The sequence below is a fragment of the Crassostrea angulata genome, chromosome 7 (assembly GCF_025612915.1).
Source record: "Crassostrea angulata isolate pt1a10 chromosome 7, ASM2561291v2, whole genome shotgun sequence".
Lineage (NCBI taxonomy): Eukaryota > Metazoa > Mollusca > Bivalvia > Ostreida > Ostreidae > Magallana > Magallana angulata.
This window is the reverse complement of record NC_069117.1, coordinates 5,913,364-5,938,284: the sequence shown is the minus strand read 5'-3', so window position 1 is coordinate 5,938,284 and position 24,921 is coordinate 5,913,364. Positions and strand designations below refer to the sequence as shown.

Below are 24,921 nucleotides of genomic sequence, written 5' to 3'. Positions count from 1 at the left end.
AAGCATGAGCCTGTACTTACTTGTTGAGTATTTTGTCTAAGGTTTCGGGGGCCACAAAAGATGTGGCATCAATGTTTCCAAGTCTGTCTACATAGAGTTTGCTGGAGCAGGTGTCCTTTCCAAGGTTGTTGACAGCTAGGACCGTGTAATGTCCAGCATCCTCTGGAAGAGCCATGCGGATACGCAGGGTGCAGTAACCGTCCTTTGTGAATTTCATCTCATATCGACTTGATCTCTTAATTCTGTGTCCATTTAAGTACCATGCAACCTGAACAGAAACAAGCAAGAACAACCTTGTGAAAACTTCTTATTATAAAAGGAACAAATCTTTTTTTTTAAATTCCTTACAAACAAAACAGAGAATTGATTTTAAGATAAACAAGCATGAAAATTCATTATTCAATATTTAGCAATATAAAAAAAAAGTGCATCAAAGAATTAAAACATTCATTATGAACTCCTTCAACAAACCTTTGGTCTTGGCCTTCCAGAGATTCTGCAGACAAAGGTAGCATCTGATCCCTCCATGAGGCGGAAGTCCTTGAGCCTCTGGGTGATCTGAGGTGGGCTCGGCTGAGCCACTGGTGAGCGGTCTAATTCAGACTCATACTCGGATTGAGATGTCTCTGTCTCACTGGAGAATTTGACTCTACCATCTTTAATGTAATTTTGTTGTTTTAGTTTTTCCTCGAAACCAGCAGGTTGGAAGTCCTGTAAGAAAATATCACAAGACATTATAAAAATGCCTATAAAGAGGATTGAAAAAGACCCAGCCAGACTACCCAACAAAATTCTAGAGTTAACATACAGCTGTTGAGGTGACTGGTCTTTCCTCTGGTTCCTGAGATCTCCTGTATTCTAAGTTACTCTCCAGGATTCTCTCAGATCTGGAGGTGACGAATCCCTTGTCAGTCCGGTGAGGTGCTTCCCCTTGAGTGAACTGCTCAGTCAAAGCTGCCCAAGAAGGCTGCGGCGTCTCTTTCTGTTGCCATGGTTTTTTGGCTGGTGGTTCTGTTCTCTGTTGCCATGGTTTTTGTTGCCATGTTGGTGGTTGTGTCTTTGGTAGCTCAGGTGCAGGAGGAGGTGAAGGTGGCTTCACTAAAAGTAAACATCATATTGTTTACACTCTAAGGATGTCATTATACTCTAAGGATACTATTGATGTAATGCTTAAAAATCTGAAGAAATTTTACCTTCTGCAGGAAGAAGAACAGCTGTGGAGTTAGTCTCTCCTGCAAAATTAATGGCTGTACATGTGTAGTCTCCTGCATCGTCAGGTTTACAGTTAGAGATGACAAGAGAACAGCGGCCATTAAATTCATCAATGCTAATTCTGTGTCTGCAAGAAAAAACAAAATCATTTTAAAATGAAAATAAATTTTACACAAAAATGTTGTAGAATATTTCAAGATAGATCAAGCTTTGCTTCTGACAGAGGCAAACCATTTTACCTAGCATCATTGCGGATGGGGAATCCGCGCTTTCTCCAAGTGATTTCTGGGAATGGTTTGCCAGAAATGCGGCATTCAAAGATGGCATTAGTTCCCTCTACCAGTCTGAAGTCGTGGGGTGATTCAAGGAACACTGGTGGCTGGGGCTCCACTGGGGAGGGTACTTTCTCCTCCTCCATCGGTACATGGCTGGCCACATCGGGGCGCTCATCAACCAGCATCTGTTCATACTGGGATGGGGATGGTGCTGAAATAAAATAAATTTCCACTCGTACATACTTATGTTTTTTATGTAAATGGAGAGTTAGACTTTTACAAAATATTAATTACAACATCTACCTCTGCAACACCAGATTAATTAAGAACAATTCCAATGGCTTACCAATTACTCTCAGCATAGCCTCTGTGGAATCTGATCCATCTGCGTTTGTGGCCACACACTTGTACACACCAGTGTCTTCTGGAAAGACCTCGGCTACTGATAGCCGTGATGTGTTGTTCTCAAATGTGATTTGGTAGTCGGGGGAGTTCCTGATGATTAGCCCCTCCCTGTACCACTTAATGATGGGCTCTGGTCCTTTGTACTCTACACGTACCTCTAGGACCAACCTCTGTCCCTCCTTGATTGTCTTGTCCTGTAGTCTCTGTACAAACAACAGATTTCGGTCATAAAAAATTCTATTTTATTCCCTGTTGTCTACATTGAAGACTTTTTCCCCACATTCTTAGTCTTTAATTTTACAGGAAAATAGAGTCAAACTGTCATGATGTTATTTCAATAACAGTACTATCAATAGAAACCTAATTACCATTTGTATAACAAACTTCATTTCAGAAAGATGTACAATAAATGAACAATGTGTTATACAAACCTTGGTAAAGTTGGGGGGTTGTTTGTGGGATACAGCTGGTTTAAAGGACACCTCAGACACCTGCTTAGGTGGAGCCGTCTCTTCTGGTTTCTGAAACAACCTATATCTCTGTTCAAACATTGGAAGTTCTCTATCCCCTGCTACCTCCATTTCCACTTGCTCTGTGAATTTCTGGGGCTCTGCAGGGCTGCGAGTCTTTGGTGCTACGTCTTTCTTCATGAAGTCTGATGGCCGCTGAAGCTTTGGAGAGGCAGTTGGCTCTCCGTACGGCATTTGTGTTGCTGGTTTCTGTACTGGAGTGATGGTTTCCTCCATGGGTGCCTGGATTCTAAGCTCTGCTTGGCACTGGGATTTGCCAGCAGGATTTTCGGCAGTGACTGAGAATTTGCCGGCATCTTCATAGAACACTTCTGGTATGTAGAGAGAGTGGATATCTCCCTCCTGTATAATCTCAAAGTCTCTGGAACTGGTCAGTTTGGTTCCATCCTTGTACCATGTGATCTCGGGAGGGGGCTGTCCTGACACCTTGATGGTGAAGCGGACAGGGTTGCCCTCACCAACATCCTGGCTCTTGAGCTTCTGAGTGAATGACGGTGGCACAACAGAGGCTGTAGTAGAAGAATAAACTAAATAAAACACTGGTTTAAATATCTCTTGAGAGCAAATTAACAATAATCAGTTCAAATCAATCTCAAAAACAATTCCTTAAAACCTCCTGTAAATTTGGGACATTGTAAGAACAGTTTAAGTAATCCCTTTTTCACTGAACCAGCTGGTTCTCTTTTCCTAGCTCTAACGTATGTGTGTACACACTTCACTTCCTGTAGTGTAATCCCAGTGTGACCTTTACCTAATTCATGGTGGTTCCAGATCTGAATAAGCTGGTGCGCCAGCAGCCCTTTGTATCTCCTACTCATGAAAGGACTTTTACTGGACATCCTCACCCTGAGTCAATATTCCCAGGGTCCACCGAATGACCCCTTCATACTTATCTCCCCCACACCCTCACACACAGTCAAAAACACACTACCAGTAGGAATATTGTCACCTAAACAAAGTCCTCTCCAAAGGAAGTGTGAACATTGGGATTATCAGATTATTGTTTTAGGTTTTAATCTTTAAATATAAACAAAGGTAGTGGTCAATAATAATTTAAAGGGAATTAAAGTTAAATTAAAGGGAATTAAAGTTAATCCTCTTGCAGTGCAGTCTTACGTGAGTGCATACAGTCAGATAGGTCTAGTTTGTAACCACTGGCCCTAAGGTCACTTCTAAGGTAAATCAGGCTTATATACCAGTCCCTTAATAATTGTAAATGCAAGCATTGATTTGCTGACAATGTACAATGAAAACTCAAAAGATGAATATCTTGCACCCTCAGTAAGCACCCTCAGTAAGACGAATACCGACCTTTGATTACAAGCTCTGCTGAGCTGCTGGCAGAACCAGCAACATTCTTTGCTGTACAGGTGAACTTTCCAGCATCCTCTTCAAACACTTCTGGAATAGTCAGACTCACACGGCCATCTTTGTAGGAAATTTCAAAATCAGCTTGGTCTGTTAATTCTCTGTTTTCTCTGAACCATTTAATAGAGGGTTCTGGTTTGCCTGGAAAAAATGAATACAAATATTGAGTTTGAAATAATCATTTAATTACCTTTCCATGCTTTATGAAAGTATCATCCTCTAAGATATAAATTTTTATGAAAATCTTTGTGAACTTACCAGTTACAACTCCATCAAATGTAACCTTTGACCCTTCCATGGCTTGAATGTTTTTGAGGGCCTGGGCAAACTTTGGTGGTACTGGCACTGAGATGGTAAGGTCCACTGGTTGATACTTTGGCTGCAGGTCAGTGGTGATTGTGGTGGCATAGTGCTCCTGAGCAGTGAGCTGTGGCACCTGTGGTTTGACGTCGGTGATAATGGTGGTGGCATGCTGCTCTGAGGATGGGATGTAGGCCTGTTGTTCTCTCTGAGCGGTCATGATGGTGCGACTCAACCTGGTTTCCCTGGAGGTCACAGTTTCTGTATGAGAAACTCGTCTGCTGGTGCTGAAAGTCAAAAAAGAATGCTCAGAAACCACACATCTTAGGATAATTAATCTGTTCTCTTCATGAAAGGTCCAAATCCTATTTCCCCTCTCTGATATGGTCAGAAAGGCCACTTACTATTCAGTAGATCCAAATATCCTGGTTTTGGGAGCTGGCTCCTCATCCACATTGAGGACAGCAGAACAGGTGGCTTTGCCTGATGGGTTTTCTGCTGTGATGGAGAATCGACCAGCATCCTCATCAAACACCTCTGGGATGTGTAAGCGGTGGGTGTTTCCATCCATAGTGATCTGATAGTCCCTGGAGACTACAGGCTGTCCATTGAAGAACCAGGTCACCTGGAAAAGTCAGTAATCATAAGTACATGTAATAGATATCAATAGATAGATAACCAACAGCCAATTATTATGCAAAATATTTCTAATTATTTCATAAAATGAAGTGCAAATATTATTCTAAAATCTCTTTGGAAAAGGACAATTTACAAAATACATGCAATATTTCTATTACAAATATATATCAAAAACCATTTTTCTTGGTCAACTTGGACAAAAATAAGCTACCTTTGGCTTGGGGGCTCCAGTGATGCTGCATTCCAGTGTGACAGCATCTCCAGCATTGACACTCAGGTCCTGGAAGAGTCTCTGGAACTCGGGCGGGGAATGCTCCACCTCCTCACGACCGACCTTGACCTTCATCTCCCTGGTTTCCACCACACGTTTCATTCTCATGACTTCCTCTTGTTCCATGGGCTCTGACACAGTTTTCACAGTTAGTTTACAGTAACACTTGGCTTCTCCGGCCAGGTTAATGGCCCTTACCATGTAGGTGCCACTGTCTTCCTCAAAGGCTTCAGGAATTGTCAAGTTGTGAACATCAGCAAAGGCTGTGATCTGTAATCAGAAAACATAAGTTTGCCTTAGTCTGTGCAACTGTTTTACTAAACAGTGTTTATAAGATGTAAGGAATATACAACTATTTTATGGACTTTTGGATTGATTTATTGTAAATACAGAGAGAGCCTTACCTCGTAGTCTGGGCTGTTGTCTATGGGTTTGTTGTCCTTGTACCACTTGGCCTCCGGTATCGGATGTCCTGTGATTCTACACTGAAGGCAGACTCGGTGTCCTGATTGGACGCTGAAGTCCCGCAGTGGCTGAGAGAATCGTGGGGATGTCATCTCTCCAATGGAAGCATCACTCAACTCGCTCAATGCTGCAAAAATACACAAATTACCCCATATACGTATACAGAAATGTATGGCTTTTTCTCTTAATGTAAATATAATGGAAACTCTACGAATATTAAAATCACTTACGTTCAACATGCAGTTTACAGAGACTTTCAGCTTGGCCGTGGATATTGTTGGCAACGATTCGGTAGGTTCCGGAATCCTCCAGATAGGCCTCCCTGATACACAGTGTGCAGCGGTCACCTTCAAACAGCAGCTGGATGTCCTTGGACTCCTTAACAGGCTTGTCGTTCTTGTACCAGATGACCTCTGGTTCGGGGTGACCCACCAGGATGCAATCCAAACGCACTCGTGATCCCTCCATGGCCTCTTTGGCTGGGGATAGGTGCTGGATGAAGCTGGGTGGAACTGCCTCAATTTCTGTAGAGGCCAGTGAAGCTGACTCTCTGTTAAAAAGAAAGAATTCACTCTTGATATTTAACTTCAGATCTATATAATTACAAAAAAGTATCTCCCATGCAGTGTAGATGACTGAATTTTGCAAAAAAATTAAAAATGTCTGATTTTCTAAAAGAAGTATTTTACTCTCAAAACCAAATCTTTGAATGATGGATAACTTACGTGGTGCTAGAGTAGAAGCTTTCCACTGTGACCTGACAGGATCGTCGGATCTCTCCTGCCGCATTCTGTAGCACCACTGTGTATGTCCCTGAATCTTCAGGGAAAGCCTCCTTAATCTCCAGTGTGCATCGATTAATATCAATTGTTATCTATAAAAAAAATATCGATTAAAATTAGTAAATCCTTTCATATTGAATGAAATTATAATTTATTCAGGTAAATTAGAGTTACAAAAATTTATTTGAAATAACAGACTAATTGCTTACCTTGTAAACAGCTGATGGTACAATTCTGTTTTGACCTCTGAACCAGGTGACATCAGGGGTTGGTGACCCTGTGAAGTTGACCTCAAGTCTGACCCCTTTGCCTTCTGGGATACTGGTATCCTCTGTCATTTTGTGTATTATTGGCTTCTCCATGGCTGTAAAGCATCAAGAAATAATTCCTTACTAATATACTGGTTTTTCTTTAATTAGAGAATATGTCCTTTCATCAAGTAAAACACATGATTCTTCATCTCATTTTTTTCACTAAAAATTTCATTAAATTCACTATCTTATCAAGTCAAAAACTGATATAAATCCATGCAAAAATCCATTGCTCTCAATCTGAAAGTCTCTGTAATCTGCCGAGCTCAACAGATCACTGCTCTAACTGCAGAAGGAATCACACACATCTGCCTATTCTGGCTCAGTGCCAGGGCATTGCAGAACAATGAAAAGACCATGCAAAGCAACTCAAGGTAGACACAGTTGTGTCAATGGCAAAAACAAGTTCTACTAATAAGTAAAAGCTGGGATCTTCTAAAGCTCAGATCGTCGCTCCTGTCATGCCTCCATGCAAGAATTCGAGGAGCTGACATTTCTAACTCAAACACACTATGGAGGATGCATTATCAAGGGAAACCATTCCAAGTGTTCATGTTCTGTATAATTCAGAAAGGATGCCACACACTACCATTGTCAAACTCAGTGATAGACACTTGCAGAGCTACAAACGGGAATCACTCAAGCTTTAATACAATGGATAAAACAGATTGACATGGTATCATTTTACAGCAGGGGCACTACAAATTCTAAATTGTAACTCATCAGATTCAAAGACAAGGTTCAATGTTTTTCCACTGGCCATAAAATCATGCATTACATTGTGGAAGTTTATAATTTATTCATCTTTATGGATAAAACATCAACTTATGGAACCCACCCAACCCCTTGATATTTTTGATATGTTATTTCTACCCATGCCATGCATGAACCACAAAGTAGGCAGAGTACACAACATTAAAACATTCTGGGGACCAGGCTCAAGCCTAGAAGTGAACGTTTCCTTACGGACGACAGTGATCCGTGCGGATGATGCCGCCTCCCCTCCCGGATTGTTGGCACGGCAAGTGTACCGAGCACTGTGATGGCGCGCAGCCTGTCGGATTTTGAGGCAACAAGTGCCGTTAATTTTTGTGATAATGTACTCAGGTGAGCTATCTATGCTCTGGTCATCGCGGTACCAAGAAATGGTAGGGGAGGGAATCCCGGTCACATGGCATTCCATGGATAGCGGGGAACTTTCCAAAACATCAACAGACTTGAGATTTTTTGTAAAGTCTGGGGGCAAAATTTGCTGGTGTGTTTCTGAAATAGGTATTATTTCAATTTGCTGGTTAATAGCTAAAACAAAGGATAGCATATTTTTATTCCTATTCTACAAAAATGAAAGAACAAGAATATTCTGTATATCAATGTTAAGCTAAAAGAATTTTATTTTCTATTGTTTACTGAAGCTCCATATTTATTGGCTCAGGCCATCAGTTGCCCAGTTAATTAATTCACTACAGTTAATCTAGCGCACTGCTTAGTTATATGTATCATATATATAATATTTAATACAATATGAACAAATGACCGATACCAGCTACATCTATACTGACCTCTGACATGTAAGTAAGCGGACGATTCTGCGGTGCCTGCTTCATTGGTCAGACGCACTGTGTATCTGGCGGTATCCTCAGAGAAAGTTTCCTCAATTGTAAGGGTCGCGACCCCACGGTCATAGCGGGTCTCGTAGTCTGGACTGTTCAGAGGTAGGTTATCTTTGTACCACATGACCTCAGGCGTAGTGGCCGAGTCAACGTGGCATTCTAGAGTCACTCTGCAATACCACAGTGTGTTGTCATTTATAGTTATACAAATAATGCATTCTTAGTACAACAGTAAGACATCTTAATCATTACATTAAAGAGGGTGAAGAGAAATGAACTCACTTTTCTCCCTCCATAACTTCGGCATCTGTGATTGGCTTGATGATTCTAGGAGGTTGGGCTTTGGGCATTGAGGCAGTGACAATCACTTCCATGGGCTGAATTTCCTCAGCTACAGGTTGTCCCTCCTTTACAAAATATCATATTGAAGAGACATTAGTACAACATTGACCATTAAACAACTGTAACTTAACCTGAACATCTGTAACATGATATCAAGCTTTTACTTATTCCCATACCTCTCTGTCTTTCAGCTGGGCTTTGACTTGTGCAATGTGATTTTCGGTTTGCTGGAATGATTGCATCAATTCCTGATTTTGTACAAATAAGTTATGTAAACGACTAGGTCCCTCTTCACCTGAAAGACACAAAATAAATTATATCACCAGGGTACAATTTAACAGAAAATCATGTTTTTTTTTATCATTTCTGTGATTTAACATGATCTGATACTCTTACAACTTAATCATATCATAATACTATTAGTTCTGATACCCTCTAGACTTACCATATAATTCTATGACTAGTTCTGACATCCTTTGCAGTCTGGATTCCTGCATTGGACGTCCATTTTCGATGAATTTATCTAAAGTAGACACAAGGCGCTCAGCATCTGTAGAAGAGCGGCACTGGTTCATGTGTCTATGAACATCATTCAACAATGTGTTTCCTTCTTTAATCCATGTTTCGGACTGAAATCAAAATTAATAGTTAGTAATGATACTCATGCAGTTGTTGACTATTCATATCGTTTTTCTATTGTGACCTTGTACACTGACCTCTTCATAAAGGTTAAAGTACTCCACCGAGCACTCTAGCAGCTGACGGTAGTTTCGGACACTAGTGTGGAAGGTCGTCCATTTTGTCTTCAGTAGGTCAAGTTCACGATCAATGTGAACTGCATCGTCATGGCGCTCCTGGACCATCAGCTCAGCTGTGCTCGAGAAGTTCTGAATTTTCTTTTCAATTAACTAAAAACAGTATGGACATTATATGAATTTATAAATATTATTTTTATTTCTTAAGACGAGCACATTAAAATTTTTATGATTTTAAATCCATGAAATCTGAAATAATTCATCAACATTTTTTTTTACCTCAACAGTCATTTCGAACTGTTTGAAGGCTTGCGAGTTCATTCTTGCTGCTGGCAATGAGTTGCCATAGCTACCTCGCCTTGCCTGTAAATGTTGATGTAGCTCATCGATTTCTGAATGGATCTGAAAATTAGAAAGTATAAAGAAACATGAAATATATGACCATATGTATAACAAAGTAAAGCATTTAGTACGCTTCAAGCTCAAAAATAAATTGCAAAATGGATTATGTAAGAATAAACAGTTTAAGTTAGGTTCTGATTGCAGACTTTTGAATATCAGTTTGTGGTTACACAAATGGTCCATCGACTGGACAGCTGTATTAAGGTACCTGTCTGAGGTCGTAGTTGAACTGACAGATCTGTAGATTCTGCTTCAGGCGTTTCTCCTGTTCTTCCCATGCCTGGTTCCATCTCTGTTTATATTCTGCCGTCACCTTCAGCACGCGTTCAACATCGTCCTGGGCGGCAGCTTCTGCGTCCTGTGATCAGCAATAATAAACAATAAGCCAATAGGTAGTATATGTATACTTATATCTTAACTGAACATGATTTTCACATAATTATTGTCAGCTAGATTTTAGTGACTCCATATACTGGCTTTTCTCTGTGCTTTAGTAAATGCTGTGTTGGATACAAGGTTTGATATGAAAGCAAAGTGTAACGAAATATTCATAATAATATATCCATGTAATTAAGTTATGCAAATCTGAAGGGTTTAAGCTGTGATTAGGTATCTCCTATACCTCTTCTTCTTTCAGGAGATGTTGGACATATCTACTGACCATTGCTAGAGACCTCTAAGAAAAGATGTTTCATGACATGCATTTAATTTTTCAACATTCTGTCTACATTACAACTTATAAAGCACAGTACATTAAATATCTCCGATTTGACATTGATGCAGATTGTTACCGTTTGTCGGACGCGCACGACGATTTTCTCGCCTTCGTCGGCAGTGTAGTTGATCAGGCTGGAGACTTCCTGCTTCTTACGCTTGTGTTCCTCTAGCAGACTCTCCGCCTGCGAAAGTTCTGACGGTAGGTCAGATTCCATGTATTCTTTCTCTGTCCTCTCAATCAGCCGGTCAAGCTACAAAACAAGGCAGGGGTTACTCAACCGTCCATATGAATATCAGAGCATTGAACATAAGACAGCCACCCATTGACTCTTACACATATCATAAACAGATTTACTTGGTTTCACATGCATAGGGAAAACTGTTTTTGTAAAAAAAAATTTAAAAAAATACAATGGACTTGAAAAAACATCTCTTCAATGTTAACAAACCATCACATTTATGACAGGTGCAGCCTTACCTGGTCGAGGTTTCTAAAGAACTGTATTGTCATTTTGAGCAGTATCTGATACTCATGGATTCGGGCTGTGAAGCGCTGGCGGACCTTGATCAGCTCGTTAATGATCTGGTCCTTCTGTCCCTTGGTGTTGCCTTTCAGGGACAGTAACTCTGCAGTGCTCAGGTGGCGCTCAATCTCTTCCTGAGCTCTCTGTTACAGGAACACAAAAATCACATGGTTATCAAGAATTTGTTTAAAAATTACTAATTCATGTATCTTACTTTATTTGTTAATTCATGATATACAGAGCAGCTTTCCAATAGAATGGAAAAAAAATAAAGTTATTTTTGTCTGCCTTGAAAAACCTGATTTATAATTGTTCATTTTTTGTCATTTACGACCCTGTTTACCTTATAGAGAGGCGTAAAAATATCCACTTTTTTCTGCATTTCTTCCACATTTTGTGCACTGGTACCCAAGTACCCAGCCAAATTTGGATAGAAAAATTCGCGTTCTATCTTCATAACCCAGTCAATAGTCTAAAAATAAAATAGAACCAACCTTAAACATGGGAGTGAACTCCTCTAGCTGGCTCTGATAGCGGTTTGCGGTGTCCACCGAGCTACCCAAATCCCCCGCAATCACCGGGAAAAAGTCGTTCTCAATTTTCATGACCATATCAATTGTCTGCAAAACATACACATACTCACAAGTGCCTGACTAATTTAACAGCAGTTATTGTGGGAAATATAACTTTTTTGAAAATTGCATGACAGTAGATCTTGTAGAAAATTGAGAACAAGTCTTTCCCCTGTTTTCCTTTAGAAAACATGACAACAAAAGGATTTGGCATGCAATTTTCAAAAAACTTCACTTCTCTTAGATTACAGATACATTTAAGAAAATAATACAGCAACAATATCATTCAAAATTTTTTGTCAAACTGTAAATAATATATCTTAAATGTTAATATCAAAATACATGAAAAGCCTGTTAAAGTATATGTGACAATATCTACTGGGCATGCTCACTGACCTTTCTGGCATCCTGGATAAATTGATGCCACTGAGTTTTAAACTGGCGACTTGAGTTGACATGAGTTGTCCATGACTCGTAAGTCGTGCTGAGTATGGTCATCCTCTCTGTGTATTCTGATACAATGATCTCCACAGTGTTGGTGGAGCTCCTAATGTCAATGGTCGAGTCATCCTGAATCTGAAGAACATATTCTACATAATAAAATACTGAGAATTTCAATATTAAATTGATTATTTTGTTTATATTTTAAAGATTTTGTCAAGGCATCAGCCAAACTACATACGGTGGATGAACTTTGTAGGAAGTCCTGTCCGCGGTCACGCAGCTGGTTGTATGTGTCTGTGACCTTGGTCCACAGTTCCTCCGTGTGTCTTACTGCATCTTCTGTCAAGTCTTGTAAGTTCTCTGTTTCTGATTTGATGATATGTTCCAACCCATTCATGTTGTTGGCAAGCTAAACAAAATAAAATGTGTATTCAACTGCATGCTTTTGATTGTCAAATTTCTAGTTAAAAAGTCAGCAACAAATTTTGAAGTCTTCCTTTACCTGTTGCACGAGCTTGTGAAAAGTGACATATACGATGGAGATTTGAATGCGGACTTGCACAGTGCGGTGCAGACGCTGGATCTGCTTACACAGGCTGTCGACCTTGTGGGCGGCGGATTGGGCCTCCTGGTCCCCTGACTTGACCAGGTTTACCCCCGCCTCCGACAAACTCTCCACATCCGCATTCTTGTCCTGAAAGGAGGTCAAATAAGTAAATTGATCAAGGAGAGATGAAATAAAAATCAAATGACTCTGCAAGGTGTCTCTGAATAATCATTACTTAAGTATCTTTAAACCAGAAGTAAATTTACTCGAATGTCTTGTTCCAATTGTTCATGTATTTCTAGGAAGTCCTCTGCATTGGTAAGGCTGGTTCCCATTGAGTTGTGCCTGGCCAGGGTGGCCTGACAAATCTTTGTTAACCATGTGTGAACCTAAAACAGACAACAAAACCATTTTGTTTTAACAAATTAATGTATTAAGTCCATTCAATATTTTGGATGGCAATGCCTCTAAACTTAATGGGTTTCTTTAACTTCAAGCATTAAATGCATGCCTATTCATCTGTATAATTTTAATTTATTCTAGTGTAGTTAAAATAAGTTGTATTTAACATACTTTTGTGTGTTTTACATTGAATATCAGAAAATTCAGGCAACACTTACTTCTGTGTATTTCTCTTGGAATATTAGATAAGTCTGGCTCCGTTCCCAGGCCTCGGCTCGCCGAGCCTTACACAGGGACTCGAGTTCCATGCTGCGGTCTTGCAGTTGAGTCATCTACAATATTATGAAATACTTCGTCAGTAAAATGTACACCACAAAATACATTTATCATAATGTCAAATTAGCTAAGTGCCTTGTATTTAAAAGATCATTATCGTTGATGGTGAAAAATTATGCTTACCTTGCGTCTGACGCCATCAGCCCCAGGGTCGTCCCTACTGACCCTTTCAAGTAGGATACGACCCTCACGGAGGGCTGGAGTGGAGGATTCCACGATGACGTTAGACAACTGAGCATGACGGTCTGCAAGCTCCGCGCTGTTACGTGGGAGGTCCATGGTGTTAAGCTGGACCTCGATCTGGTCGAGTGTTGTTAGAGCTTTTTCAACTAAATCGAAAAAGGATAGAGCCATCGAAATGTTCTTTCTCTTGGTGTCCAGGCGGACCATGAAGTTTTCACATTCATGGTCCACTGTCTGTAGTCTTTGTCTTACGCCCTCGGCATCCAAGTTCGTACGGCGGAGAAGTTGATCCGCTTTTCGGACCAGCCGCAGAACATTCTCTTGGACTTGCTGCAAGAACATGAATGTAATTCCTTAAAATTTCTAAATCCTTCAAGCAAAATAGAAGACTTTTCATCATCCTGAACTCATGTATAAAAATAAAACTTTTGATTGATACATTGATACTCAACAAGAAAAGCTGTCTAAGGTTTCGAATTATTTTTCTTTTACCATGCATTCATTGTTGACTTACCCGTGCTTGGGCTTCAAATCTGTGATGTTCTTCTTGTATGAGTTGGGAGTGATGGTACGAGTCTCCCAGATCAGTCCTGTGTAGGTAGGCGGATCCTGTCGTTCTATACCAGTCAAGAACCTGCACACAAAAATTACAATTGTATAAAGCCAAGTAAAGCAAAGAATAGCAAACATGTTATTTTAGGTCTTAAGCTAAATCTATTTCAATTTCATTTTAAGTCATACATTGCAGGGCACAAACAGAAGTGATATTAACTAATTATACCATAGCTGATGTTTGTTTACAGTGAACCAATCAGAGACTTGTATTTTCTTGCTATAAACCAATCACAGACTGATATCTGCTTACTATGAACAAATCAGAGACTGACCTTGTTGGTTTCCTGGTCGAGCTGGCACAATTGTAGGCACTGCTCTAGACGGATCCTGCGCTGTTCCCATATTTCTTCGAGTCGTCGTCTTCGGTCTTGTAGTAGTTCCAGTAGGTGTTCGATACCGTAGCACGCTGCTGTTGTGGCGTGTCGGTTTTGAAGGTCCGCATGCATACCCATTTCACGAATACGCTCCAAAAGCGAATGACCTTGTTGCAAGGTTGCTTGGGATGATTCAAGTATGCCTGAATAAAAATTAATACAAGGTTCTTTAAAGTACACAATGATTTTCATTTAAAAAATTGTCATCTAATGACATGAAACTAAAATCTGATCTGGCCTGTAGATTTTTAATTTTTGAGTATGTTCCCAATCCTCGAATCCATACTCTTTACTTCTAAATTGTACTTATACTCAAATTTCATGAATGAAAAAGGGTGGAATTCAGATAAAAAGTATGTGTTTGGAACAGAGAATAAAAGTTTGAGCATGGAGTTTATGCTCACAAAGCTTTATAACCTCCAGGCCTGTATATTACTGGTGAGGCCTGTTTGAGCCTGTCCCTGTGTTTTGAGATTCGGCCCCAGTACTCACTCTTTTTGATGTCCTGGTGCTGCTGAAGCAAGTGTCGGGCGGTGTTTACGTCCTGAGTCGGCAACATGCTGGTGAATTTACCCTGAGCTTGCTCCATCTTGGCAGCAAACTAAAAATACAAACAATATCAGCAATGGAATTAGATCACCAAAATCTGGCAAAGTTCAATTTTTAGCAAAGTTAAAGTTTTAGTTTTGATGCACAAAGTAATCATTGTCTAAATATTAAAAAAGTAAACTTTAAAAATTAAATATATTTCTTTTTACAAATACTTTTTTAGATCTTTTTAACTTTCTACAAATAGACTTTCAGGGATGGTTTTGTTTCTATATATTTTTTAATTCATAATTTGGATAATCACCCCATACAATTCTGACTACATAATGTTGATGGACAAAAGCTACTCACATCTTGAGCACTCTGGTGGAATCCGATGCTCAAGTCCAGCAGCATTGAGCGGTGTTCGAGTTTCAGGTTGAGTTCTCTCCAGGCTTCATTCAGTGTCTCTGCCATCGCCGCGTACACGTCCGCTTGGGAGCGGTTTTCCACAGCGTAGGCATCGGCACTAGCCAGGATGTTTTTTATTTCGTCCTCTTTGCTCTACAAAACAAATACAAAACTTTATAACAAAATAAAAAAATCAAATCATTACATACTGATCATGAAGTGTTACTGGTAAACATATGACCAATGCTCATGATCACTCAAGAACAAGACCACCCATTGGCACTCAAGAACATGTGAAGAGGAATAACAGGTCTCAGTATAAAGTACATCTTTTTGAAGATTTATAATAAATGCAATCAATTCATTCCAAGTTACAAATCTAATTAAAGCTGCTTGATCCAATTTTATATCAAATTTTATCTTCGCTTTAAAATGATGGTTTTGTTTTGTATGTGTTTGCTGGCAATAATAGGCATTGCAGTAGATTTTATGGTCAATTAGGCCATATTTCAATAGGAAAATGATGCACAAAATTTGCTAACAAAACAAACTTTAGATAAAAGGGTACTGCGTTATTTCATTCCTTGTTCACACCCGACGTTGAGGCGGGTGTTATTGTATTGGGACTTTGACATTCGCTATAAATAAAGGAAATAAGATACAAAAATATTTCACAAAATCAAAAATAAACCTTTGTACATTTTTTTACTAACTTTTCAGAAGTTACAGTTGATGCTTAATATGCGAGTTGAATAAACCCAATCAATCGGGATATAAAACCAATACTAACTTTCTTTTTTATAACAAGCCCATAATACATTTTCCTTGGGTTTTTTTTGTGTTCGCATACAGAATTTTTTTTATTTACTCTTAATATTTCTATCATTGAAAGGAGGCCAAAAATTTTTTTTAATACTACGAAAGCCAAAAAAATGGACCAAGCAGCTTTAATTAACTTGAGTTAATTTGTATTTTATGGTGTCTTTAATTAGAAAAAGTAGACCAATGTTTCTACTGCCTCCCTTAAGTCAGAGATAAGAAAGCCCCACTGAAAATGTTTTAACTGCATGCACATTGATACTTTTACAACATCCTATTTTTGTTTTACGAGATTTTTTTTGGATTACATGAGGTAAGATATAAGTTATATCTGGCAAATATCTTTCTTCTTGGATAATAGCCATTTTTCATCTTCTGCAATCAGACCAACTTTGATGGTTCCCTGCTCGGGTTTAAGTCAGTTACATAATAGTTTTCAAAGAAGAATGTAAAGATCAAGAATTGAGGAACATCTTGAGAGTTTTACCTAAAACATATCTATTAAGATAAACAGTGAATCAATCAGACAGATCGTTTTGGCAGACTGGTCTTTGACAGCTATTTATACATTCACTGCACCCCTGCGTGTTTGGTGAGTTGCCATAGAAACATTTATATCTGATGAGGCACCATGTTACCAATAGCGGGTCTTAGCTGGCACATCCTTATCACTGCCAGAGCCAGAATAAATTCCTCCTTAATGCCAGCACAACTTCCTTTTTACATACAGATATTCGGAAATCCAACTTTATAGAGAATAATTTTAGCCCAAAGGATGCATTTTATGTCAAAGAATCTAGATTTTACTAAAAATTATATAACTCTATAAGCCCAAACTATTTCAAAGTTTAAAACAACCGATCTTTTTATTTTGATTTTGATACATAAGCATTGATTGGGGGTGAAATTAATGTGTCCATAGATTAGCGGACAAATTAATGGTGGTGTGATACAGATGTGTACATGGTGTGCTTCAGTCAGCTGATAGAACTGACAGCCGGTATGTAACATGCTGTGATCTCTACCACTTGAGAACATCATTACAGATTCACAGAAATTGGAAACACATGTGTTGTTGGATCTTCTTGATTCACAGATTCTCTGGAACTCATTCACCGGCAGCTGCTAAAGGCCTGCCCATGATAACTCAGAAATCACAGGGAGTTATTCTTGATTTTAATGCTTCCCTAACATTATTGATACATGTATCATCTTTCCGATTTCTTCTTCCAAAAAAAATTATGTACTTTACTATCTAACTAATTTCATAACTTGTTTCCTGTTTCTAATTATTATACTATAGTCTATAAAGCCACAACTTAGTGCCAGATCCATACCCCCCAAATACTATAATATTGTATAGGGTTACATAATGAAAACAAATCTATAAGAAATCTACATAAGAGTTCTACAAAATGCTCTAACCTCTATAAACTCTTTATAAAGTTGGTGATCGTCAATAGATCCCTATTTCATTTTGATTTTGTCAGAGTTATACGATCTGGACTTACCTTGAGTTTAGCAACACTGATGATATCTGACCAACTTAAAATGACTTGAACATACCTTTAACTAAGTGAGATTTTTTTTAAGTAATACAACTTGGAATGTGTCATTAGCATCTATTTATGTTAATTTTGTCCAAATTACATGACTTGCCTTGAGTTAAGTGAATGTTTCAATGTGTTTTGTTTGAGTTTTTGACTTGCCTTGAGCTTAGCAAGCATTTATTTGTGTTTTTGTTTGAGTTTATGACTTGCCTTGAGCTTAGCGAGCATTTCATTGTGTTTTTGATTGAGTTTATGACTTGCACCCTTGAGCTTAGCGAGCATTTCATTGTGTTTTTTTTTTAGTTTATGACTTGCCTTGAGTTTAGCGAGCATTTCATTGTGTTCTTGTCTCAGCTGCAGGGCTTCCTCCAGGGTAGATCCCACATCTGTCAGGTCGGGCTCCATCTGATGGACTCGAACTCGAATCCATTCTGCTCCCTGTCAAACCAAGACAATAGTGCTTGTTTAAAGAATGAGTTGACATCTTCAGTGACTTAGAGGAAGTAATTGCTTATAAAAGACAATCAAAATTATGTTTTATCAATCTTCAATACATCCAACTGGTCTTTTTTTTAATCTTTGAAAAATATCTTTTTCATGTGAAGGTAGGTCTAGCTCCGAGAACTTGAAATAATGCTGTGATACTCTAAAGAATCATGTAACCCTTTTTTCAGATATTTTATATATATATTGTTAGTACTTAATTTAATGTGAATACAGGTTTACAATACACAGATACATATGCATAGGTAGAACATTGGTAGAACATAATCTCTATAAATTTTGAAACCAAGTATATAGTTCCCTCAATAAATGCTATACATGTATCTCATTTATCACAAACTGCAGAACTGGAGATCATTATGGTCATACAGTATTGTGACACTGTACTGGGACCTGCCAGGATGTGATGTTCATCCTCTCCTGATTATGACATCACCATCAGATAAGGAGGGGATATACTATATACAATGAGGCATCAGTACCATATGTAAATAACCTAGATGCCCCAATCTTCTGGAGAGGTTATTTGGGAACTAATTTTTAGAACTATGAAATACCAAACTCTGGTTACTCATATATCAAGATATGTCATTACTTTAGACAATCTGGATGGAATTGAAGGAAAAGGGAAGAATAAGGGTTTATTGTATATGTTATCAGAGTGAAGATCTAGGTTTTCCTTAAATTAAGAAAACTGAAAATCAAATAAACAAAATTAAAAAAAATTAATTAACTTCAGTAAAAATTAAAGTCTTTATCAAATAGCTAAAACATTTAATCCAAACTGATCAAAATACATATTTTTGCAAGAAAATTTAATATGAGTCACTGAGTTTCCATAATTTGTCACTGAAATTTTATAAGTGATTGTATAATACATCATTTTATCATATCAATTTTATATGCTGTCATCAGTTTCATCCACTATCTTCTAATATATTACTCCCCTCTGTGACTTCATTCAAAAAGTACAATATTCCTTTTATTATCATCTTTTTCTTTAAAAACACAGCCTTTTTTTTTTTTTTGTTGGAGCATGTCTGCTTGAAAATAGATACTTGGAACCTAAAGACACACCCAAATTTCAATAATTGACCAATTCATTCAGATGTGATAGCGTTTGACCTTGAACTTTACCCATAAACAGTAAACTAAAGTGAATCACAGTGTGAAAGACTTGGTGAAAACATTTAAGAGCTAATATTTGTAAATCAGATGATTTCAGATCTTCCTAGCCAGCCTGATAAACATTGATAAAGCTCGGCAGTGCTTTATATATCTGGTTTGGCAGCTGAGATAAGCTGCTGCTGCTGTATATACCAATGTATACAGCTCCAGTCTCAGACAGCGAGATAAAGCGAGATGAGGCATTCTTCAGGAATGCTTCCAACCTTGGCTCCTCGCCACCATCTTGTATCCTAACCATCCCAGCAACACATCAGTCAGGCCTCAAAAGCTTGATGGATATTACTTTTTATTTTACGCAATATCTCTCAAATTCCATCCAATTCTAGAACTTACATATTCTTTTATTTCATTTCAATTCAAAACTTACATGGTTTCTGAATGTTGATTTGTTTTGGACTCATGAGAGTTCATGTATTATAAGGCTAGTTAAAAAGCCACACTCCTGATTTTGGAACTCTTATGGCTGTCCCAAGTTATGATCTTGTTTAGATGTACTGGTAAACCTTTGAGAGTCTTTCAATACTTTATAACGAGTGAAAACAGGAAATATCATTGCATAACCTCTATATCCACACAAGGGCCTCACTTCAAATTACATATACTGCTTCCATTCAAACTGTGTTTAGCTTCCTATTAAGGACTTTAAAAAAATATCGAGTAAATTCACTGAATATTCATCTGTATCACTAAATTTAAAATAGTTCATACCTTATATAAAAATTTCTCAATTTATCAAGAAGAAAATTCATTTCAAAGCAAAATTTCATTCAAATAAACAAAATTTACTCCATCCTGCCCTGGCTTGAACTTTTATCATATTCATGAAAGTACAATTATTTGTTGGTGGCAATTCTAAACTCTTTGGACATTTCATATTATTCAAAACATGCACATATACACTAAAGTAGTTTGATCTTGATAGAATTCTGTTCAGCAGTAGTTATACTATCCAGGCTTTTGGATGCCTGATCAACACCATAATAAAGGAACAAAAGTGTACACATTATGGTGGCTTGATCATTTCCTCACAGAATAGCCATCAAAAGAGGCCACACCCTAGCCAGTTTAAAGATGCAGACAGAAACATTTGAGGTTATAATTACGGGTCTGGTGTGAGGGTATGAATACATTAGTGAAGGTCAAATACACAGGTACATTAATTAACAGCTGTACCTGACCAGGTAATTGGAAGGTAAAATTTAAATACACTAGCTGTATCTTAGATTCCCTTCTAATTCTTTTTAAACCATTCATTGCTTTCCAAATTAATAGAACTAATTTCAATGAATCAACATTTTACATATATTGTACTGATTAAGAACAACCCCCCACCTTTCTGAATCCCCATAATAAAAACTCCTTGCAACAAAGTTTTCACTATCATTGATGCAATCTTAACTTTCGCTCCAGATACTATAAATTCTTTACTTACTCGTAATATTGCGAGAATGACTTTGGAGCGCCCTGACTGGACAGCCACTGTACTGATAGTCGTAGTTGATGGGGGTAATTCCGAAAGATCGGTTATATCTGACATTTTGGTTTGGTCAATGAATGATAAAAGCACATGTGTTGCAAAAAGCAGCAAATCTGGGCTTCTTTAGAACACTGTATCGGAATGCTTGTATCTTTTTTTAGGCATTACACAACAATAGGCATGCATGCAGAAGACTGGAATGGCTCTGTTACACTTCACAGTCTCTGCTCTTCTCAACCTCTTCTAGAGAATACCTACCGCTATATACAATTGCCTACTGGGTCAGTTTATCTTCTGCCTCTACGAGGGGGGAGCAGCTTACAACTACTTTAAATCAACTCTCAACAACACTGTGTTATAATCTATATCATTTGCAAGAAAACTTATACCATGACTTTTTAGTTAGAAATCAGTATTTTTATGAAATTGACTTTCTTCAATAAGATGCTACACTTCACACACACATATGACCCCTGTTCTGAATAGTGGCTCTTCCCAGGGGGTCACATGACATTCCATCCTCCGAATATGGTAGGTGGCTCCTGATGTAAACACAGCTTGAGGTAAGTAGTGGGCTATCTGTCTGTGTAGACTTATGTAATATCTTATCTCCCAACTCTCTTCCCATCCTGCCAGTATATCATATCTAGCACTGTTATAAACTGGATCTAATTGACCAAACTGTTTCATTAATTTGGTGACTTATATATATATATATATATATATATATATATATATATATATATATAGATACTGGAATAACTTATGTACATACATGCAATGAAAATAATGAGCAAAGAAATTTAAAAACTGAATATTGAATATTATTGGCAAAAGAACAAATAGAATATTTCTGAAAAAAAAGTCTGTGCCAAACTTCATGATATAAACTCATTTTAAGACACAGCATCCGAACAAAAATAGCTAGGTGCTGAAATCTCAGACATCAGAAGTCAAGATAACTGTTTGATTTTCTGAAAACCAAACTTCTGTATATCTCTGAAGAAATCTGGGGGAAAATATCTTTAAAAAATTGTGTTTTGGTTTTTACATCCAGCCTCTTTAAAATTAATGAAAGTGCTTCTAGAATCGATGACTCACAATGATTCTGTTCTGTATGTGAGCTTCTGTATGCTTCAAGAACTATGATATAATTCTACATTTTTATGAAACAATAATAGAAGCATTAGATGCTATGCTCCAAGATCTTTTATGAATGTGGCGGAAGCCAAAAATGAGAAATATATCTTATACATGTATCAACTTTTCTACAAAATATCACAACAAAACTTTAAACACATTTAGAACTGTTGAATCATTGAGGCCAGATATGAATCATATCATAGGATATACTGCATTTCATTTTAAATTATACATATTGCAGAACAACAAAGTTTTAAAACAAAATATCAAGGATTCCTCTGTTTTATCATCAGGTGTCGGTCTATCCACATTTATCTTATAATTAACTACAATACTTGTGTGGTCTTTAGAAGTATAGTTACACTGGTATTATTGTTAGCAATGAGTGATAAAAAGCAAATTACCGGTACATGCCCGCAGTTCTATTGCTAATTTAGAACATGACAACATTCACAAAGAAAGGGGCAAAACTGACTAAACATGCATGAGCTCTATAAAACTTTCTCAGCTGACTGTTCGAACATTATTCTTTCCATGTGTGTGTGGAAAAATCATGGGACAAAACAACATCCCCACCCCTCATGTCCTGTCTAAGATTTCTTCTATGTCAACAACATAAAGGACAGAGTGCTTTAACTACATGAAGTCAAACTTGCCATAGCAAAGCACTGATTTTAGAAACTTCTTGTCATATGCAAGAATTTTTCACATTGTACCTGCATTAGGCTACTCTATGGCTGACATGGGCATTACTGTCTTTACCATCCTAAAGTGGTTTGATACCCGTGTTAAATGATTTTATAACTATACTTTCCATAAGTAAACTTATAAAATGCTTAGAATTTGACATCCCCACTCCAAATGAAAACCCCAAGAGATGTTTGAATTACTAAATGAAAAAGTATTGACAGTGTATGGTTTTTTTTGTTAAATAGAAATGTATTTAAATTATATTTTATTTTTTAAATGAAAAATTTTGACACCAGAAATAAAACCAAGATACAGAATACAATTCCCTGCATAAGAGATGGTTCTGCTGTTTGTGATATTTTTAGCATTTCCTTTCATTATTGGTGACTAAATAGAGGTTTGACTGTACATGTAAAATGAAAAAGTGCCTCTGCCCCAAAATATTAAACTAATGAGCAAATACAAAGCCATACTCTAAATCATGAATCTGAAACCACTGTTTCTGGTACAGAACATTCTCCTGTAGAGCTTTGCCTACAGAAGTGTACAGTACGCTGTACACAGGTTATCTTGTAATTTCTGGTAGTGCATCAGAGGGAGGCTAGACATTTATTGCTGATGTACTGTTATATCAGGGATCCTGGCAGACTGGTAAAGGATTTGCTCCTCTGCCAGAATCTTCTGCGACACTTGTTGATTTATCACACAAGTTTCCCCCTCCTCCATCATAGACAGATACCCAGTGTTCAGCTTGTGCATAACTCGCTAACAAGACATTGCCCCCTGTCATTAATTATCTGTTTACATATTTTATAAATTATCATAATTGATTAATTGGGATTATTATGACCCTTAAGTTCATAGAGACTCATGATGCATGTATTTTTAAACATACCAGTCAAAGAAAGTTAAAGCCCATAAATACATGTAATCTAAGAAAGATACAAGTAATAAAACCCATCTATTCAGATAAGATGATCCCACACCAATAATCATTTTGGAATTTCTATCCAAACCTACCGGTAATAAACAGACAAAAGTGAGCGTACGCCACTTTTATAAAATCATAATGAAGGTGATCATCACAGAATATAATACTAAATCTTATATAATCTTCATTCATTGATTCAAAATAAGGTTCAGAAAACAAATGATAATTTCAAATGTCTATTTCAATAGCAACATGTCAAAGATATGCCACAAATTGTTCATGTCAATTGTGAGAACCCTTTTGAGTATTAAAATGTTCTTTCATTTTCATCATGTATTCTTGTGCAGACAAAACCTACAGTTTCAGACATAGATAGTTATATTGGAATACTCTTTCCCATCCAAATGCTCCAGACTAAAATTACTCAGGATCATCTGACAATTATCTTGCATGCTATTTTGTTTACTGTTATGTACAGCATAAAGCCAACACAGAAAAGACTTCTGTAGTTTAAGAAACATTAAGTACAATATTATATCACACTGTTCGCTATGCCTTTATCTTCTCTCACCATCAAGTGAAACAAAATACATGCATCTCAGATGTATATTGCATAAGATTGAAATGCTGCTACAGGAATGCAGCTTCTGATGGTAGTCATGTTTAATTGGGGGTTAGATAAGCCTTGTAGCAACCTCTAATGATACAACGTCCACTAATGATATAATGTTGCATTAGTGGTCAGGATGTTGACCACTAATGATATAATTTTATCATTAACGAACAACCTAACCGTCCGCTAATGATATAATTTTAGATTTATATCATTAGTGGTCAAAAACCGTAACCTCTAATGATATGGAAAAAAATTAGAAATAAGGACTACCTTGACCACTAATGATACACATTTGCACACATTTTTAATTGCATTAGTGGATGGATTTGCAACCTTTAATGATATAATATGATATAATTTAATATAAAATTATATATATATATATATATTTGATTTGATTTTCATACCATACTGCATAAGAATTATTTTATTATTATTTTTTTTTTTGGTGGGGGGGGGGGGGCGTTATTTGATCATATACATGTATTTTGTCCTTTATTGTAAAATACACCATTCTGACATTACCCTGATATTTTGCCTTTTTACTTGAACTGAAATAGTCGCATACAGACAAAATGCATACCATTTATGACTTCGTCTGTTTACTTGAAGATCCAAATTGATTATCATTAATCAAAAAGGAGTTGTGCTAAATATTTTTAGTTGAAGAAAGTTTGAAGAAA

The 24,921-nt window shown here is 37.4% G+C and overlaps 1 protein-coding gene across 4 annotated transcripts in view; it reads right to left on the bottom strand.

The window, feature by feature from the left end:
• The window catches only part of LOC128191973 (titin-like), a 259,892-nt gene that overhangs the window by 210,403 nt on the left and 24,568 nt on the right, over positions 1–24,921 (bottom strand). For 2 of the 4 annotated variants that reach the window (XM_052864367.1, XM_052864369.1), the window contains exons 19-56: positions 18,005–18,127; positions 15,282–15,473; positions 14,874–14,982; positions 14,280–14,524; positions 13,907–14,026; positions 13,333–13,722; positions 13,092–13,205; positions 12,738–12,860; positions 12,427–12,618; positions 12,163–12,333; positions 11,877–12,056; positions 11,252–11,380; positions 10,863–11,051; positions 10,459–10,635; positions 10,290–10,343; positions 9,876–10,025; positions 9,545–9,667; positions 9,227–9,418; positions 8,956–9,139; positions 8,687–8,805; positions 8,451–8,575; positions 8,118–8,338; positions 7,525–7,821; positions 6,457–6,611; positions 6,191–6,339; positions 5,696–6,015; positions 5,405–5,592; positions 4,941–5,270; positions 4,495–4,715; positions 4,049–4,377; positions 3,734–3,931; positions 2,324–2,931; positions 1,834–2,095; positions 1,452–1,698; positions 1,194–1,339; positions 809–1,098; positions 472–711; positions 21–268 (exon numbers count right to left, since the gene is read on the bottom strand). In XM_052864367.1, the coding sequence (XP_052720327.1) occupies positions 21–268; positions 472–711; positions 809–1,098; positions 1,194–1,339; positions 1,452–1,698; positions 1,834–2,095; positions 2,324–2,931; positions 3,734–3,931; positions 4,049–4,377; positions 4,495–4,715; positions 4,941–5,270; positions 5,405–5,592; positions 5,696–6,015; positions 6,191–6,339; positions 6,457–6,611; positions 7,525–7,821; positions 8,118–8,338; positions 8,451–8,575; positions 8,687–8,805; positions 8,956–9,139; positions 9,227–9,418; positions 9,545–9,667; positions 9,876–10,025; positions 10,290–10,343; positions 10,459–10,635; positions 10,863–11,051; positions 11,252–11,380; positions 11,877–12,056; positions 12,163–12,333; positions 12,427–12,618; positions 12,738–12,860; positions 13,092–13,205; positions 13,333–13,722; positions 13,907–14,026; positions 14,280–14,524; positions 14,874–14,982; positions 15,282–15,473; positions 18,005–18,127 (7,850 nt within the window). Of the gene's footprint in view, positions 1–20; positions 269–471; positions 712–808; positions 1,099–1,193; positions 1,340–1,451; positions 1,699–1,833; positions 2,096–2,323; positions 2,932–3,733; positions 3,932–4,048; positions 4,378–4,494; positions 4,716–4,940; positions 5,271–5,404; positions 5,593–5,695; positions 6,016–6,190; positions 6,340–6,456; positions 6,612–7,524; positions 7,822–8,117; positions 8,339–8,450; positions 8,576–8,686; positions 8,806–8,955; positions 9,140–9,226; positions 9,419–9,544; positions 9,668–9,875; positions 10,026–10,289; positions 10,344–10,458; positions 10,636–10,862; positions 11,052–11,251; positions 11,381–11,402; positions 11,529–11,876; positions 12,057–12,162; positions 12,334–12,426; positions 12,619–12,737; positions 12,861–13,091; positions 13,206–13,332; positions 13,723–13,906; positions 14,027–14,279; positions 14,525–14,873; positions 14,983–15,281; positions 15,474–17,650; positions 17,657–18,004; positions 18,128–24,921 lie in introns of those variants that run through there. The other 2 variants (XM_052864366.1, XM_052864370.1) reach the window with 2 other exon arrangements.